General features: G+C 37.8%; 3 protein-coding genes across 4 annotated transcripts; 2 read left to right on the forward strand and 1 right to left on the reverse strand.

Annotated features, from left to right (window-relative positions):
• The first annotated feature begins 105 nt into the window (after positions 1 to 105).
• On the forward strand, positions 106 to 3,862 carry kbtbd12 (kelch repeat and BTB (POZ) domain containing 12). The gene is made up of 6 exons (XM_079683040.1): positions 106 to 244; positions 765 to 1,921; positions 2,005 to 2,275; positions 2,445 to 2,595; positions 2,817 to 3,014; positions 3,102 to 3,862. The coding sequence occupies exons 2-6, from the start codon at positions 849 to 851 to the stop codon at positions 3,269 to 3,271; spliced, it is 1,863 nt and encodes a 620-aa protein (XP_079539166.1). The 5' UTR covers positions 106 to 244; positions 765 to 848; the 3' UTR covers positions 3,272 to 3,862.
• Positions 3,863 to 3,986: 124 nt separating this feature from the next.
• ccdc36 (coiled-coil domain containing 36) lies at positions 3,987 to 7,496 on the reverse strand. Its single transcript, XM_079683042.1, has 8 exons — positions 7,300 to 7,496; positions 6,947 to 7,012; positions 6,584 to 6,722; positions 5,912 to 6,048; positions 5,748 to 5,796; positions 5,566 to 5,650; positions 4,973 to 5,088; positions 3,987 to 4,869 (listed from the first exon to the last, which is right to left on the reverse strand). The coding sequence occupies exons 2-8, from the start codon at positions 6,997 to 6,999 to the stop codon at positions 4,129 to 4,131; spliced, it is 1,320 nt and encodes a 439-aa protein (XP_079539168.1). The 5' UTR covers positions 7,000 to 7,012; positions 7,300 to 7,496; the 3' UTR covers positions 3,987 to 4,128.
• A 1,809-nt stretch (positions 7,497 to 9,305) lies between these two features.
• On the forward strand, positions 9,306 to 14,892 carry cUnh1orf159 (chromosome Un C1orf159 homolog). Of its 2 annotated transcripts, none has more exons than XM_079683044.1 (9): positions 9,306 to 9,578; positions 10,495 to 10,575; positions 10,670 to 10,754; positions 11,373 to 11,468; positions 11,557 to 11,613; positions 11,933 to 12,067; positions 12,247 to 12,272; positions 12,381 to 12,405; positions 12,713 to 14,892. In XM_079683044.1, the coding sequence occupies exons 2-9, from the start codon at positions 10,504 to 10,506 to the stop codon at positions 12,796 to 12,798; spliced, it is 582 nt and encodes a 193-aa protein (XP_079539170.1). In that variant the 5' UTR covers positions 9,306 to 9,578; positions 10,495 to 10,503; the 3' UTR covers positions 12,799 to 14,892. The 2 variants fall into 2 exon arrangements, with proteins under 2 accessions (XP_079539170.1, XP_079539169.1); XM_079683043.1 differs by having other exon boundaries at positions 9,310 to 9,582.
• Positions 14,893 to 15,652: the final 760 nt, after the last annotated feature.

Raw genomic sequence — 15,652 nt, forward strand, 5'->3', positions numbered from 1 at the left:
ATTACAAGTTAACACTGTCCTGACCAGGGAAACCTTCTGACCTACTTGCTGTCGGCAACAACACTGTCTATTTTGGGTTGGCAGCTCAGAGGGCCACAGCAGAGGAGGGGGTACATATCTTAGTGTCCTGCAGTCTCTCGGACCTTCTCTAACACAGCTGACTGACCAATTCAGCAACATCAACAACACATGGAAATGTACTCGTCTTTTTAGGCGGAAGATTACCAAGGAGCTAATGATTATGGTAAGGCTTTAAAAGGGCATGCTGTAATACAAAGGACAGATGTGGTGTTATAAGAGTTATAATATTGTACAGGCTATACAGTATGGACAATGGTGGTGGACATTTGGCTAGTATTGAATATATTTAAGGCTAATAGAAAATGTATATTTTTTTAATCAGAGCAGCATTTTGATTACAGTGGCCATAAAAACAACGATAACAATGTTATCGCAATATAAATAGAAGAAAATAATGATATTAATAATTCTAATAATATTAGACATTAGTCTAATTTGTGCCAGATAGAGAAAAAAAAAACTAAATCATTATTTATAATGTATGTAATATTATATGTGTGTGTTTTTTAGATGACATAACATTTATTTTTAAATATCATGGTTATTACCCATTCTGGTTTATTGGGATATTCTTTAATGTTAACAAATGTTGAATAGAAGTTTTAGTATTAATTATACTTTGAACTACTGTTTCTTATGATATTGATGGCTTCTAATAATTTGTTTTCTTCTTGTTTTTCTAGAGACAATCTCCTGACCAGGTGTTCAGATTGCATAACACTTCCTAACTTTTGTACATATTATTGTCACTAAAAAGTTGAGGTAAAATGGATGTTACCTCCAAACATGGGCTGGTGCTGCTCAACCAGCTGAGGAAGATGAGGGAGAGCGAGCATCTGACGGATGTGGTGCTGGTTGCTGAGGGAATCAGCTTCCCCTGTCACCGGGTCGTCTTGTCCGCTTTTAGTCCTTACTTTCGTGTTATGTTCACCTGCGGCCTTCGCGAGTGCAACACTAGAGAAATAGTTCTGCGTGACACCCCTGCAGACAGCCTGGCCCTCCTGCTGAACTACATGTACTGCTCAGATCTTGCTCTCACCAACGCCAATGTGCAAGGCATCTCTATTGCATCTTTTCTCCTGCAGATGGACGACGTTTTCCATCGCTGTCAGCTGCACATGACCGAGAACATGGATGCTTCCAACTGCCTCGGTGTGTATTACTTTGCCCGTGACCTTGGAGCGGAGGATTTAGCTGAACATGCTCAGCGCTTTCTTGGGCAGAACTTTGTCCAAGTCTGCCAAAATGAGGAAGTCCTGGAGCTGGAGGCCCATCAACTGGGAAAGCTGCTGACCTCTGATGACCTTAACGTTTCACAAGAAGAGACCATCCTGGATGTGGTCCTCCGCTGGGTCAGACACTGCACTGTGGAAGATGGAGAGGTCCGTAATCTGCACCTTCCTGAACTCCTGAGGAAGGTCCGTCTGCCGCTGATACACCCTGACAATTTGAAAGACGCGATGAAGAGGAACACGGCCCTGCTGTCTGACGCTGAGTGTCTTGAGATGCTCAATCAAGCCTTGGATGTCACAGCGATGCACCCCTCAGCAGCGCCACGCAAGCTAAAGCTGCGCTACGGCATGGAGACCACAGACCTGCTGCTCTGTATTGGAAACGATGGTGGTGGGATTAGATCGAGATATGGCAGCTTTTCTGAGCGCAGCTTCTGCTATGCCCCATCCACAGGCCGAACCTACTACATCACTTCACCTCGCTACGCAGAGGCTCTGGGGTTTGTGTGTGCCGGGGTTGTTACTGAAAAGAATGACATTATAGTCGCAGGAGAGGCAAGTGCTCGCAAAATGGCCCGACAGAAAGACATTAACGTTGAGATTTACAGGTAAGACATTAGATGACACATTTGATAACTGTGTATTTGCTTACCCCACTCAGATGGCACTGATTGTTTTCCCTGTTGGCCAGGTACAAAGTGGAGGCGCAGGGAAGTTGGGAGTGCCTGTCGTCAGCAGAATACCGAGACTCCTACGCTCTGGCATCACTGGGGGAAACTCTGTACCTGCTGGGGGGGCAGATGAAGCTGAAGAACCAGCTTCTCATCACTAACTGTGTGGAGCGGTGGTCTCTGCAAGGAGGGCCGTGGCGCAGTGCAGCGCCCCTGCCTCTGCCTTTAGCCTATCACAGCGCAGTCGGGATGAAAGATCGCCTTTATGTGATCGGGGGTCGAACACCACAGGTAATATCAAAATATCTTAACATTATTTTAATGGCTAAAAAAAACGTACAACCATTTTAGTCATACATTTAAAGTGAATGTGAGACTTTTGAGACCTGCAAAAACCTTGAGTGTCTGTAACCCCTCTCTGACTGCTTTGTCTCCCTCTCCCTCCCCTTCAACCACCCAGTCATACCGGACGGATGATGAGCCGGACCGTCTCAGTAACCGACTGCTGGAGTATGATCCAAACATAAATAAGTGGACAGAGTTAGGACCCATGAAGTACTCAAAGTATCGCTGCAGTGCAGTTGTACTCAATGGTGACATTTATGTGATGGGTAAGATTATGTATTGTTTTCTTTTTAATCTCTCTTGGTATGCAATATTGAAACAATATTTTTGATGATCCTTTTAGAGGGTGTTGACTGATGGCACATTTTCTATAGATATTACAATATTGAAGGGAAACTCTGATTGTGCTGCACTTATTCTGCTAAACAAGTATTAGAAATAGTTTGAGAGAATGAAGCCATTTGCTGATGAAATATGGATTTTGCAGGTGGTATTGGTTGTGAAGGCAGTGACTGTGGGCAATCACGCCACTGCCTTGATGCTGTGGAGATCTACAACCCAGATGAAAATAAGTGGAGGGATGGACCTCCTCTCCCATTCGCACAGCTCTCTCTGCGCACCAATGCCTCAAACGCAGGAGTGGTGGGAGGCAAGATATATGTGTGTGGATACTACAAAGGAGCAGGTAAGAAAGAATATCTGTATCCATTTAAGTAAAAGTGCTTGAAAGATGTTTCCATGGGACTGAAATCTGTTTCATTACTACTTTTAGATCGTCATGACGATATAACAAAGGACATTTTGGAGCTGGATCCGTGGGGGGGCCGGTGGACTGTGGTGGCTCGGCACGCTCTGATGCATGATAACTATGACGTCTGCTTAGTTGCAAGTCTCAACCCGAGGGGACTCATGTCCCCACCTGCAGACTTAGTTAAACAGTGACCCCCCCCTCTCAGGTCAGGCCAAAGTCTGTGTGGGAGAATTAGCAAAGGAAATTAATGATTCATTATTAATGCACTTAATGCTGGGCTAAAGGCGTTCATTGTTATCCTGCATGGAAGAGGATCTGCAGTTAATGATTTGCACGCTGTCGCAAGAGATTCTCCTGTTAATGAGAATACAAAAGAACATTTGTAAATACAGTTATTGTCATTTTGTATCTTATTGCGCAAGATCTGCAGATTGACCCCTAAAACCTGCAGCTGTGTGGCACAAAATTATCAGCAACACAAAATGATTTCTTTCGACATCAAGACGTACATATATGGTACAGAAATATACCACACGGATAAAGAGAAAAAAACCTCTCTATGGGTCGCTTAATCCAGAATAATGTTTGTGCCTAAAAACAATGACTGAAACGATTATGCTAAGGAATTTTCTGTCAATCAATAATTGTATGGCAATGTCAATTTACTATAAATAAGTTGACATGTCATACATAGTTGAATATCGTATTCATTAATGAGTTTGTTCTTTTGATGGATGCTTGCTAAAGCAAATGTGTTCTGCTAATAAACAAACTAAACGTTAGCAATATTATAGAAACGTTTGTTTATTTGAATACAGTTGTTTGTTTACATTGTGTACTCAGAAGTGTAAGTACAGAATACATTAGTTATTAATCAAATACATATTGTATCTTTTTACATCCCTCTAAAGCTTTTTTCAACATTAAACAGTTATCAATGTGTTAATTTGTCTACAAACTGAGAAACTTTACAACTAGTATAATAGGTCCAGAGTAGGGATAATTAGAACAACACACATTTCAGGCTTCATACTCGTTTACTCCTTCTCTAATAGCCTAAATCAGAACTCCCATCTATATCAAACAGCTGCCAGAGGCCTTCGGGTCTCACTGGGGTCACCGCTTTGGACTCAGCCAAGGGTTTCGCCAAGATGGGTTCTATTCCTTCAACGCGCACGGAGCTGTTGCTCTCCTGAGACCAGCAGCTGAGTGGGTGGATGTAACAACCTTCAGCTATTGATCTCACCTTCCTGGTTGGCATTATTCGACGTTCCACAACGAGATGGTCCTTCCTTGGTACCATGTTCGGATCACGACGCTCACATCGAGGTGTAGTAACATGCTGTCCTTTGTCGCAGTTCATGAGTGGTTGACTGTTTTCATTTGTGACAGTGCCCTTACTCCTCTGTGAGAGCACAAGCGGCCTCTTTCTGAACCTCCTCTGGCCTCTCTGAGGGACTTTCCTCTTTCCTATGATGGGACCCTGAGGGGGAAGTTGAGCCTGATTGCGCTCACAGTCGTATGACTTGCATATTAGCTGTGTGCCTTCAAGCTTGTTCTCCTGTAGAATGTTGGAGAAAGAATGTTCGAGCTCTGGTGACGTCTGGTTGGCACTGTCCGTCACCCTCTCAGAGCTGGCTTTGGCTGAGTGCTCTGAGACTAAGGTGCTGAGCAGCTTCAGAGCCTCTTCCAGCATGTTTCGCTCTCTCTCCTGCTCCTCTCTCAGACAACCCAGATCATCCTTTAAGCCTTGCAGGTTTGAACCAAATGCCACCGTGGTGTCCCCAGTCTAAATGGTCAAATGTACATTTATACAACTGGAAGCCAACCAAATACACTTTCACCTCAATTAATCTGCAGCAATCTTGATTAAAAGTTTCAATATGGTTCACCTTTTGCATCTTGTCTTCGAGTTCAGCCATCAGCTCTTTCTTGGAGTTGACTTTAGTCAGTAAAGCCTCAAACTGCTGGGAAATGTCAATCTGAAGACTTTTGATATTAGTCTGCACTGTGATAAATGGGAATAAAAGATATATGCATGTATAAAACGTATTTCAATACAATATAAATGTATAGAAGATAATAGAACCATAAAGTAATTTTCCAAAATGATGGTTTACCCATGTGTATTCATTTGGCAAAGAGCACCATCTACTGGCAAATATTATTAGAACTAGGGCTGCTCAATTAATCGTATTTTAATCGCAATTACGATTTTGGCTTGCAACGATTATGAAAACAACATCATCGAAATAAAACGTTTTTTTTATTGGAATTATAATTAAAGTTAAGGGTAATCAACTGTTTTTTTCAATGAATTGATGTTTTCAAGGTAAATGAATAATCGTTTTTAATGATCGTGATATCAATTATTGATCCAAATAATCAAGATCAGGATTTTTGCCATAATCGAGCAGCCCTAATTAGAACTCAACTCCAATTTAAATCATTTCATTTAAAAGTATCAATAAATAAGAAAACATACTTGTTGACGAAAAACTGTCAAATTTTTGAAGGACCGCTTCGCACGCACAGGTATTTTTCCCAGTGCCAGCGACCAGTTGTTGGATCTGAAAAGCATGGCAGCATAGTTGAACATGTTACATCTACAGTAGAGAAGCTTTCAAATCCAAAAAGGGGACAGCATGGATGTCTATGATAACTTACATTGTTGAGGGTTTCTCGAAAGTGATTAAATTCTTTGGCTAAAATATCACTGTTAAAACAAAAAGGATAGATTTCAAGTTGTCAGAAGTTATTAGGCCAACTCAAAAAAATAAATAATAATCCCACTAGTATAAATAAAAAGTTTGTTGCATGTAGCTACGGACCTGTCAGTTTGTTCTTTTGCCCTTTTCTTGTCCTCTTCAAACTTATCGAGTATCCCAAAAGCTTTGGTCTTGTCCTTTAATTCTCCAAACAAGAAAGGTTTGGTGTGATAACTGCTTATAAACTTGGGGTCACTTCCCTAAAAAAAAAAGTAAAACAATATGAGGTTTATAGATACACAAGGCAGAAGAGATTTTCACATCATTTCAGTAACAATAAATACGTCCATATGAAGGTATGATAACAAATAAAAGATTTAATTCAAAGAAACAGGTTGCCTCCTGAATTACTGCATTCACTTATGGTGGTCCATTAAACTGTAATTAAATGCCTCAATGTCATTCATTTTGCAATATAAGAATAAATGTGCTTGTTACTAACAAACAATATAGCAAAGATGAAGTATACTGACATACTGCCGATTTGAATGAAGGTGCCTGGATCTTTCTAATGAAATTAGATTCACATCTTTTTTTAAACTATTTTTCACAGAACAACACACCTGTAAACTCCCCCATCAGACCCATTACTTAACTCACTAATAATTAATAGTAAACTGAGTGTAACCTGCATAAGTAATAATGCCACTGAACCAGATGGATTTGTCCATTCATTTTGGGCCTCAAATATATCACTGCTTCACCAACAACCATTTGTAAGATGATAAAACTCACCTCCTGTGAACTTTGTTGGGAGTTCCTGGATGACAAACTCATTTCTTGAGACATGCTTTGAGAATTTTCAGGCCAAAACTGAGACCCGAAGAAAAGCTGCGAGTCTGTGAAGCTGGAGTAGCCGCTGGTAGACACATTTCTGTTGATGTTTTGTTAAAATAAATATGTGTTTGTAGAAATAAGGTAAACACAGACAGACTTACATAGATACATACATATTGCTATTCAAACGTAGGGCTTCTTGACTAAGTGTTATTACACTGTTAGTCAGCGTGAAAACGATTGATCACAGCTGTGCATAACCTTATTCACAGATAAAGAAACAATAGTTGGAAACCACTCTTAAATAGCTACTTTAACTACCTGCTTCCAGTTGGTATGCTCAGCTTCTCCTTTATGTTTCTGATGTGATTCATTGCGTTTGATTACCTGTTTGTAAAGAGAGAAAGTTAGTAGCCATTTTAGCTAGCCATGTCTTTCTATGAGCAGCAGGTGCTGACAGATGTGTATTAGTTGTTAGCCTGTTCACTCCAGTTAGCATAAACGCATAAAAGCGCTTCACTAGCTGACTTCGACTGAAGTGGAGGACATTTAAACTTAAGTTAATGTTAACTGTTTAGCTATAACACTTAAGCATATCTTTACTGCATGCTAGTCATCTTATTCGGTAGAATGCAATTGTTTTGGGGATAAATAAATGTATTAAAATGACTCACAGTTCGCAGCGATGAAAAAGAGATGATTAGACCGGCCGTTGTAAACTCGCGAGGATTTAAAACTCCCGCCATACAACCTTCCAGAGCGAGGCCGGGCTGCGTTTGGGGACCGTCAGAAAAGTCAATATTTTAGAAGATTTTCTATTTGTTTTTGTTGGCTAAAAGGTGGGGTAGATAATTCACTTCAGAATCACTTTTTGTTATAATCCATGGAATGCTCTTAACATCGCGAAAGCAATGAATACATTAAATGCTTTGACAATAAATAAATACAAAACAACATTTCATCTGTGGAAGCCGTGGCGTTGTAAAAAGCACGACCAATCATCTGAGCCGGCCCGGCTAAAATAACTGGATGGCCTACCTGCCTGTCAACCTTCCATCGTGCACAAACGTATCTCGTGCCCTCATTGGTCATGTGCGCGTTCGTGTGTGTTGAAGGAAGTCTGTAGGAAGGGGCAGATTTTTTTCGGCTGCGTACTTTCAAATTCTAGCTTACTCGAGCTGGTTGCTCCATTCTTACCTACCCTACCTTTAATCGACATTTTATCCCCACAGCATAATTGGGTCATTCCTAGCACTCGGTGCCATTTCAGCTAGGGTATTCAAAAATAAAAAACATAATTTTCCATGTTTTTTTTTTAATTTAATCTGAATGATGGCTTGTTAAAGTATAAGAAACATATTTTGGTCAAGCTCAGGATATTATGCTTACATTTTTTTTGGTTTTACCATCCCCAGTTACTGTGTGTGCACCCTGTTACTGTGAAAAATAGTAACAGGGCGGACGGTAACAGGGCGGACATTTTATGCTAAACTTGGCTATTGCTACATGTGTGATGATAATCAAGCTAGCACTTGGTGACAACAAAAACATATTTGATAGATATATTCACCATATTTTCTAAATGTAAAGCAAATGATCAGTTCCACTAAAAATGAGCATATCAGGGTGGACATTTTATGCTTTACCGCAATAGTTAAGTTCTTTAAAACATTAGAAAAACGTTGAAGGAAGAATGCATTCACTCTGCTTCTTGAAGATTATTTCCCACTCAAAATGTATCCTTCTTCTTGAGTCATACAAATAGTAGAATAGTAAAGGGGCGTGTCCAGAGGGATTCAAATCAGAGTAACAGGGGGGACATTCAAACGGGACACACACTTTATTTTCAATACAAATTAATTAATAACAAGAATTTCAATTTGGTGAGGAATATTAGCAAAAAGGTCATACAACACTCACAAAAATGTAGAATTTGTTTGTATTTCTTTGATTTCTTTTTGTATATCTGTTACAGAAGTTGAGCAAACATGATTGGGGACACAGCAATTTGGCCTACTTGTGCTAAAATCAGAGTAATTATTTAGAATTTTTAATATCCTGGCTAAATAACATTGTTGTTTTATGATAGAGGGTATAAACATTTAAAACCAAGCTTTCAAAAAATAAGCATTAGACCTTTTAAATACAAAATATATGATATAATGTGGTGTGGACCTAAATGGCACCGAATGCTAGGAATGACTAATTTAGACTTAAGTTAGTAGTTACTTAATGTTAACTGACTTTCTGGCTGACTGGTTTACAAACTAAACCAGCCAGAAAGTCAGTTAACATTAAGATTTTATCAAATAAAATCAATTAATAAAATCAATATTTAATTGAAATAGTAGGCTATTGTTACATTCACATTCAGAAACATGGGGATATTCAATGTTTCATTTCATTTCTCAGTCATGTATTAAAAAATGCTTCAATTAATTACATTTTCATTGTTATATATTTGTTCTCGGGTGGGCCTGTTATGATGCAGCATAATTATAAATCAGCCTCAGTCTTTATTATTATTTAATGGTTCTTAAAGCAATGCAAGTTACTTTATGAATTATGACTGTCCAGTGACCCTTTAATGTACATTAAACACCAATCAATCATGTTGCTATTATTATTATTATTATTATTATTATTATTATTATTATTATTATTATTGCAACCTTCAAATTAGTTTTTCCAATTCATAGATCCACATCTTTTATTCACATAAATACCTGTAATTTTATTTTGAAAATCGTACCCGGAAGTGTGCATGCTAAATTAATTCAGGTAGCTACAGCAATGAGCTACGCACTGACAGTCTGTGGTTGAATTGCAGAGGTGTGTTGATGACAAATCTGCCAAACTATCAGTGACTTTCTAAAAAAAAAATACCTCTGCGGCGAAACCGATCTGAATCTGATTACACCACATCAAGGAGTTTGGTCAGGCCAAAGCCTAGGCAGGTGAGTTAACTTTTAGTTGTGCTGCTGCTCTGTCTGTGATTATAAAACAGATTTGAAGGATAAGTCAGTGAATCTACTTCTCTAACGCTGGTATCGTAATGTTATCTCTGACCGAAGACTGAACTTCTCCCTGTGACAGGTGCTAGCTAGCTAAACACCTTGCATGTATCCTGTGTAACTCAAATGACGTTAGCACACTACATGCAAATGACTGAGACATTAAATATGTTGGTTAAAGCTCTAACGTTACCAATACATTGCGTTGCATTAAAAATGTAGTTGTAAAAGTTATACAGAAAAGATATACAGGAATGAGAGCTCTGTGTGTATTTAAACTAAGGTGTTTGTGTGCATCTCTAACATTTTAGTTAGGATACAACATCAAACATATGTTAAACCTATTCTCAGCCAAAAGGTGATTTGAACCTATAATTATATTGTGACATCAGTTAAGTTAAAGGCACAAAGTGTGGGCTGATGCATGGCTCCATGCTTCAAATAAACAGGGGGCAGCATTTCACTTCCACTATTAATTTTGTGACATTTTAAAATGATTTAGGTGCAGGCTTTGAATAAGGCTGGTGGGTTTTCTGGTTATTTCTGCACTGTATATCCTTTCTTTACTTTTCTAAGTTTTGTAAATTGGGTGCATAAAGATAAACTTCAAATTGAACTACTCGGTCCATATATTTTTTATTTAGTCATCAGTAATAAGAAAAGAAAATAGAAAAACGGCAACTACGAACAGCAGAGCACAGATATGTAAAATTAGACCAATCTATTACATACCGTGTATATAAGAAACCAGTGAAATTGTGTTGTTTGTTTAGCACTCTTCTTTTAATAGGCAAATGTATCTGATCTCATCAAAGTCAGTGAGGTGTATTTAATCAAGTCTGTTTGATCTTTTAGGCATTGATTATGGCTCTGTCGTTCCTTCTGGTCTTGGCTGCAACTGTGATTCTGATCAGTCCCGAGACACCTGTCACTAAGGTAGAAAAACGGATGTTACTCAGCCAAAGAGTTAATGTGTGCTTTTCTCATGAAATACTGATTTGTTAATCTGTGAATGTGGTTTGGTCCGTAGGCTTTACATCAGAACTCGCTTGAGTGCTGCAGCGAGAAACAGAGAGGGAACAATTCATGTTCGAATGACACCCACTGTGAGCCAGGTAATGTTTTCGAGCTTTGAATCATCCTGGCACACGGACCAAACTGTAACTTTGAGCTCCACTTTTTAACTTTACTTTTATTTGTATCCTTTTCGGTTAGAGATAAGCAAGAGTGAAATGATACTCTGCCCATAAATGCGTGTATCGTTATATTGATATGTATATATTTACTTTCTAATTTGTACTCCCTTGCAATGCTTCATAACCTTGCAACATAGGAATTTCCCAATTTTATATAGAATTCATATTTTTTCAATGTCAGTCTATGTGCTGATGTGTTACCCTTATGCTTAGCAATGTGTGAAAAAAAGGAAACCAGCCTTTTAGTTTTTTTTATTCATTTTAAACTGGCAAACAGTTTTAGTGGATAAACAAAATATTTAAACTTCAGCAATATATACTACATATAATGGGGCGTGTGGTGCAGTGGGTTGTCCGTAGGTGTTCGGATCAGGGGGTCACAGGTTCAGACCCCACTGCAGTCAGCATGTCGTTGTGTCCCTGGGAAAGACACTTCACTAATGTTGTGACTATTACATTGCAGATTGGAATTCATATTTATTTGGACCATGGTACAAAAGGACAGGAAATGGGATTTGTCTTGTTTTTTCTTTTCAGGATGCTTCTTGCGTGTCCTTGAGAACAGCAACACTGTCTGCATATTCTGCGACTCAGCAGCTGTGGATTTGGATAACATAACAGTCTGCACCTACAGTAAGGAAAAGGCCTGTTTTCAAATAAATAAAATGTCTGAATGTAACACATTTAACTTTTAAATATGCCCTTTTTGTGTGCTCACTAGACTATACATTGGAGAGGAAAAATCACACAACTGTAACGACTGTCATTCCAAAAATTGGTAAGATATCTCAATCCATTAGCTTAAGCATATTATTTGTTTCTTGGCCTATAAGAATATATTTCTAAAGTTTAAATTATAGAAAAACAACTGCAATTTCAGTTTTAAGCAGATGTCCTTTAAATTGAGTAAATGAACCATGGTTAAGGCTTTTATAATCCGTTTGTATTATTATCATTTGAAATGTAAGTTAGATAAAAGAACCCAGTTCCACAAGTTACAACCTCTGTGTGATGTAATAGTAAATAGCTCCAGCATCTAATATATTCAGAACCTTTCTCACAAATCATTTAGTGTGTTTTCTAATATTTCTCAACAGGAGGGCCAGGTGTGGCAGCCTCTCTTCTTCTGGGAACACTGTTGATCAGCCTGTTCCTGATCCTCTCTGTTGCCTCCTTTTTCTACCTCAAACGCTCCAACAGACTCCCAAACATCTTCTACCGCCGCAACAAAGGTAAGCACTACGCCGCTCTGAGAGACTGTAGTTATGCAAACAAAGTGCTGTCAACCCACCACACCAATTAGATCAAATATACTAAAGCATGTACACACAATGTTACTGCTACGCTCCAGTGATAATACCTTTCTTCAGTCAGCTAAACTGAAACATAACAACATCTTGTGCACTTACAGCCTTCATATTCCAACCAAGTGAGACAGTGAGTACATTTTATGTTTCCTTCACAATGTTTGATTTTATTTTTCATATCCTCAGGAATGTCTTGTGTCTTGTAGTACAAAGACATATGTGTTTTTTTCTCTTCTAGGCTGTAATGATCCCCTCCTCAACAGGTAAGACGACTTCACTATCTTAACCAGGAACTTCCTGCTTTGATTCTCTGACCCTGCTGAACTGGTTGTATGTGAAGCTATGACTAATGGAACCAGTCCAACAGTAAAAGGGATTATTTAGCAACATTGTAGACAAGTGTTAAATATATGAAAGCTGATGACAAGCTTGAATTCCCAAACGAAACGTGATCAAAGCATACAAATCCAGCTTGGAGTTATCTCTGCTATTAGTGTCTCCAGTGCTTGTCTTCTCCTGTTTTCATCAAAGGTGATTTATGTTGCCTTTTGTTTTCTGTTTCTTCTGAAGTGAGGAAGCCAAGATATGTCAGAAGGGAGAAGCCCGCTGCCACCGCCGTACCTACCACATCCACCACCCAGGTTTATAATGTGTAGGAGGGGGAAGAGTAGGAGGAGGGGAGGGAGTGCTGGTAGGAGAGAACGCTCAGGAACGATGTAAGGTTTTCTTCTTAACGTGTGAAGGTTCAGCAGTGTGAAGAACACCTGGTGGCTTGTACTGTACGTAGGTAGCCATATTTAACTGAAGCTGCTTATGCTGCATTATTGTCACTCGGGCTGTTACTTTTCCTCTATTTTACAAGAGTGTGGGCTGTATTAAAAAAGTCTTCTTGACACAGTCTCTATGACTAATTTATGTTAAATGTGTTTTTTTTTTTATAAAACTAGTTTCAGTATTTCTCTGTAAGTTTTAAACCTTACAGGCTGGTTTGTGTTTATTTTACACAGGCATGCAGCACTGTCGGTTCACTCCATTTGTTTTTACAAGTTAACACTGTTATTATCCATCTGCTGTTTGAACTATGTCATCAGTTTACTTATTTAAATGGTTTCGATATGTTGACTTGTCGAATTAAGAAATGTTTTGACATTAAGCTTCTTCTCATCTTATTAACATGTTTTATCTCTTTTAAAATGTGTATAACAACTGACATGGGAAAAATTTTCCACTTTGTACGGGTCCCACCACTTGTGAATTATCGCTTTTACACTTTGGTTTTTTGATTTATCGAACAATTTTACAGTTGTGATGAGAGCTAAAAGGTGCTGGTGAGCAGATCTGTTACCTTGAGACGAAGCCTTGCTAGCTGTTTGCAGCCGTATGCTAAGCTACGCTAACCGGCTGCTGTCTATAGCCATATTTCTAACAGATCTGACAGTGGTATTGATTTTCTTATCCAACTCACTGCAAGAAGGCGGATAAACTTGTTTTTTCTAATGTCCAACTACTCCTTTTAAAGCAAAGAACTATAAAGCCAGTGACCAAGTGACAGGGCTTTTTTAGGGGGGGGAAAGTGACAGCCCAGTGACATTTTATATTTTGCTAAATAGAATGTTATTTACATGTGTGATATTTATTTACATTTTGTAAAGTGCACTGAGGTTTACTGATTACAATCAGACCAACAGAATATGATGTGTCAAATAGCGGGGTATTTTAGTGCGAGTTACTAAAGACACCGTATGGATGAATGTGTTATTGCTTTAGTTTTTTTATTATTGCATTTGTATTTATTGTTTTTGTGAGCTTAATCAAGGTGAATGTATTACTCATGAACAACGGCATTGTGCATCGCATCATACATTTTGTTCCACAACAGACCCAGTGAAACATGAAAGAGGTGAAGAATTTAAAGTTCATATTTTTATATAGGAAGGACTGTCATCTGACATTTAAAATGCATATTTTTGTCCCTAAAGTATATCTAGATTCCAATAGATCTCTTTCCTTTAGGAATATAAAATTACTGAATCCTCGTGCACTTTATTCGTCTGAGGTCATCCTTTTAAAAGAAAATCTCAAGACTAGTTGCCACCAAGTGTGATTGTGATTTGTGTTGTTGTTGTATGGATGGCATTATATTGCTGCATTTTGAATTTTACTTGACTTCTATTAATTTTTTGCCAAATGTTGTCTGAAGAAAACTGTGTGCCATTACTGTGATTACTGTGCCATTATCAGCTTTAAAACAGCCAGGAAACATTTAAGAATGATGTGAGGAATAATTGGGTATTTAAATGATATCCAGTGGCCTTTACTGTACACTATCCTAAAACGAGGCTAGATATCTAAGTTTTATTTGCTATTTAACTGGATATATTTCTGTATGTTGACGACACTAAAGCAACATGAAGTGAACCAGATAAAAGGCAGCAATCATTCCATGAATATTCCCCCTTTTGCTTGATGTGTTTGACTTACAGACAAACATTAGCTTGAAACATGTACATATTGTTTTATACAAATAACGTCTTGCTTTTGTAATGAGGTAATGTACATATTCTAGTTTCAATGCCATGCAGAATTATGTATGTAATGTTTGGAGAAATAAAGCACCTTTCCATAACCATTGTTTTCCTCAGTTAAATGAACTCACGCTGCTGTGTTTTCATATCGTTCAAAGACAAATTAAAAGTTGTTATGTTTATTTTATGATTACTGCTGCTAATAAATAAAGAGAATTAATCATTCCTAACTGTGTGCCAGACATTAATTTATTTTTACATGACCGACAAGTTATTCTGCCAATCACATTATTATTGTATTGTTTTATTAAACAAATGAGAAACAAAGGTATTACATGTCTTTATATTCACTTGTGGTCAGCAGGGTACTATCATTATCTCTATGTAAATAGATAATATACATATGTCTTCCTTCTCTGATAGGGACGCTGGAGAAATATATTTCATCATTTAAAAATGATTTTAAATATCACAATGCTGTTAAGGTTTTAGGGAGGATTTAAATATATATATATATATATATATATAGATATATCTATAGATAGATATATATAGATATATATAGATATATCTATAGATAGATATATCTAGATATATATATCTTTGCTATCACACATACCCTGACACGATCTAAAGACAGACTGGCAAATGTGTTCAAAAATATTTAAAGTAAGACCAGTTAATAAAATAAAAAAACGACTAATTCTACACTTGCGTTTTTGATTTCAAAGGGTTTTCAAGTACTTCTGTGTAAGAATTGAAACAAAGATTAGATGGTTAAATTCTCTGGGATTTGTAATGACGTACAAAGTTTTGTGGATTCATCTCTTTTTTTTCTATGAGAGGGAAATAGCATGTGTTGATATTTGTTAATATGTCTTAAATAAAAGTGAATTATGTATAAATAATACCCATGATCCATCTGCAATGTGTCTTGTGTCCTTGCACTTCTACAGGGTTATAATGGAATGTATTTTGGGAGTCA

This window comes from Notothenia rossii, assembly GCF_949606895.1.
Source record: "Notothenia rossii genome assembly, chromosome: 5".
In the NCBI taxonomy this organism is placed as follows: domain Eukaryota; kingdom Metazoa; phylum Chordata; class Actinopteri; order Perciformes; family Nototheniidae; genus Notothenia; species Notothenia rossii.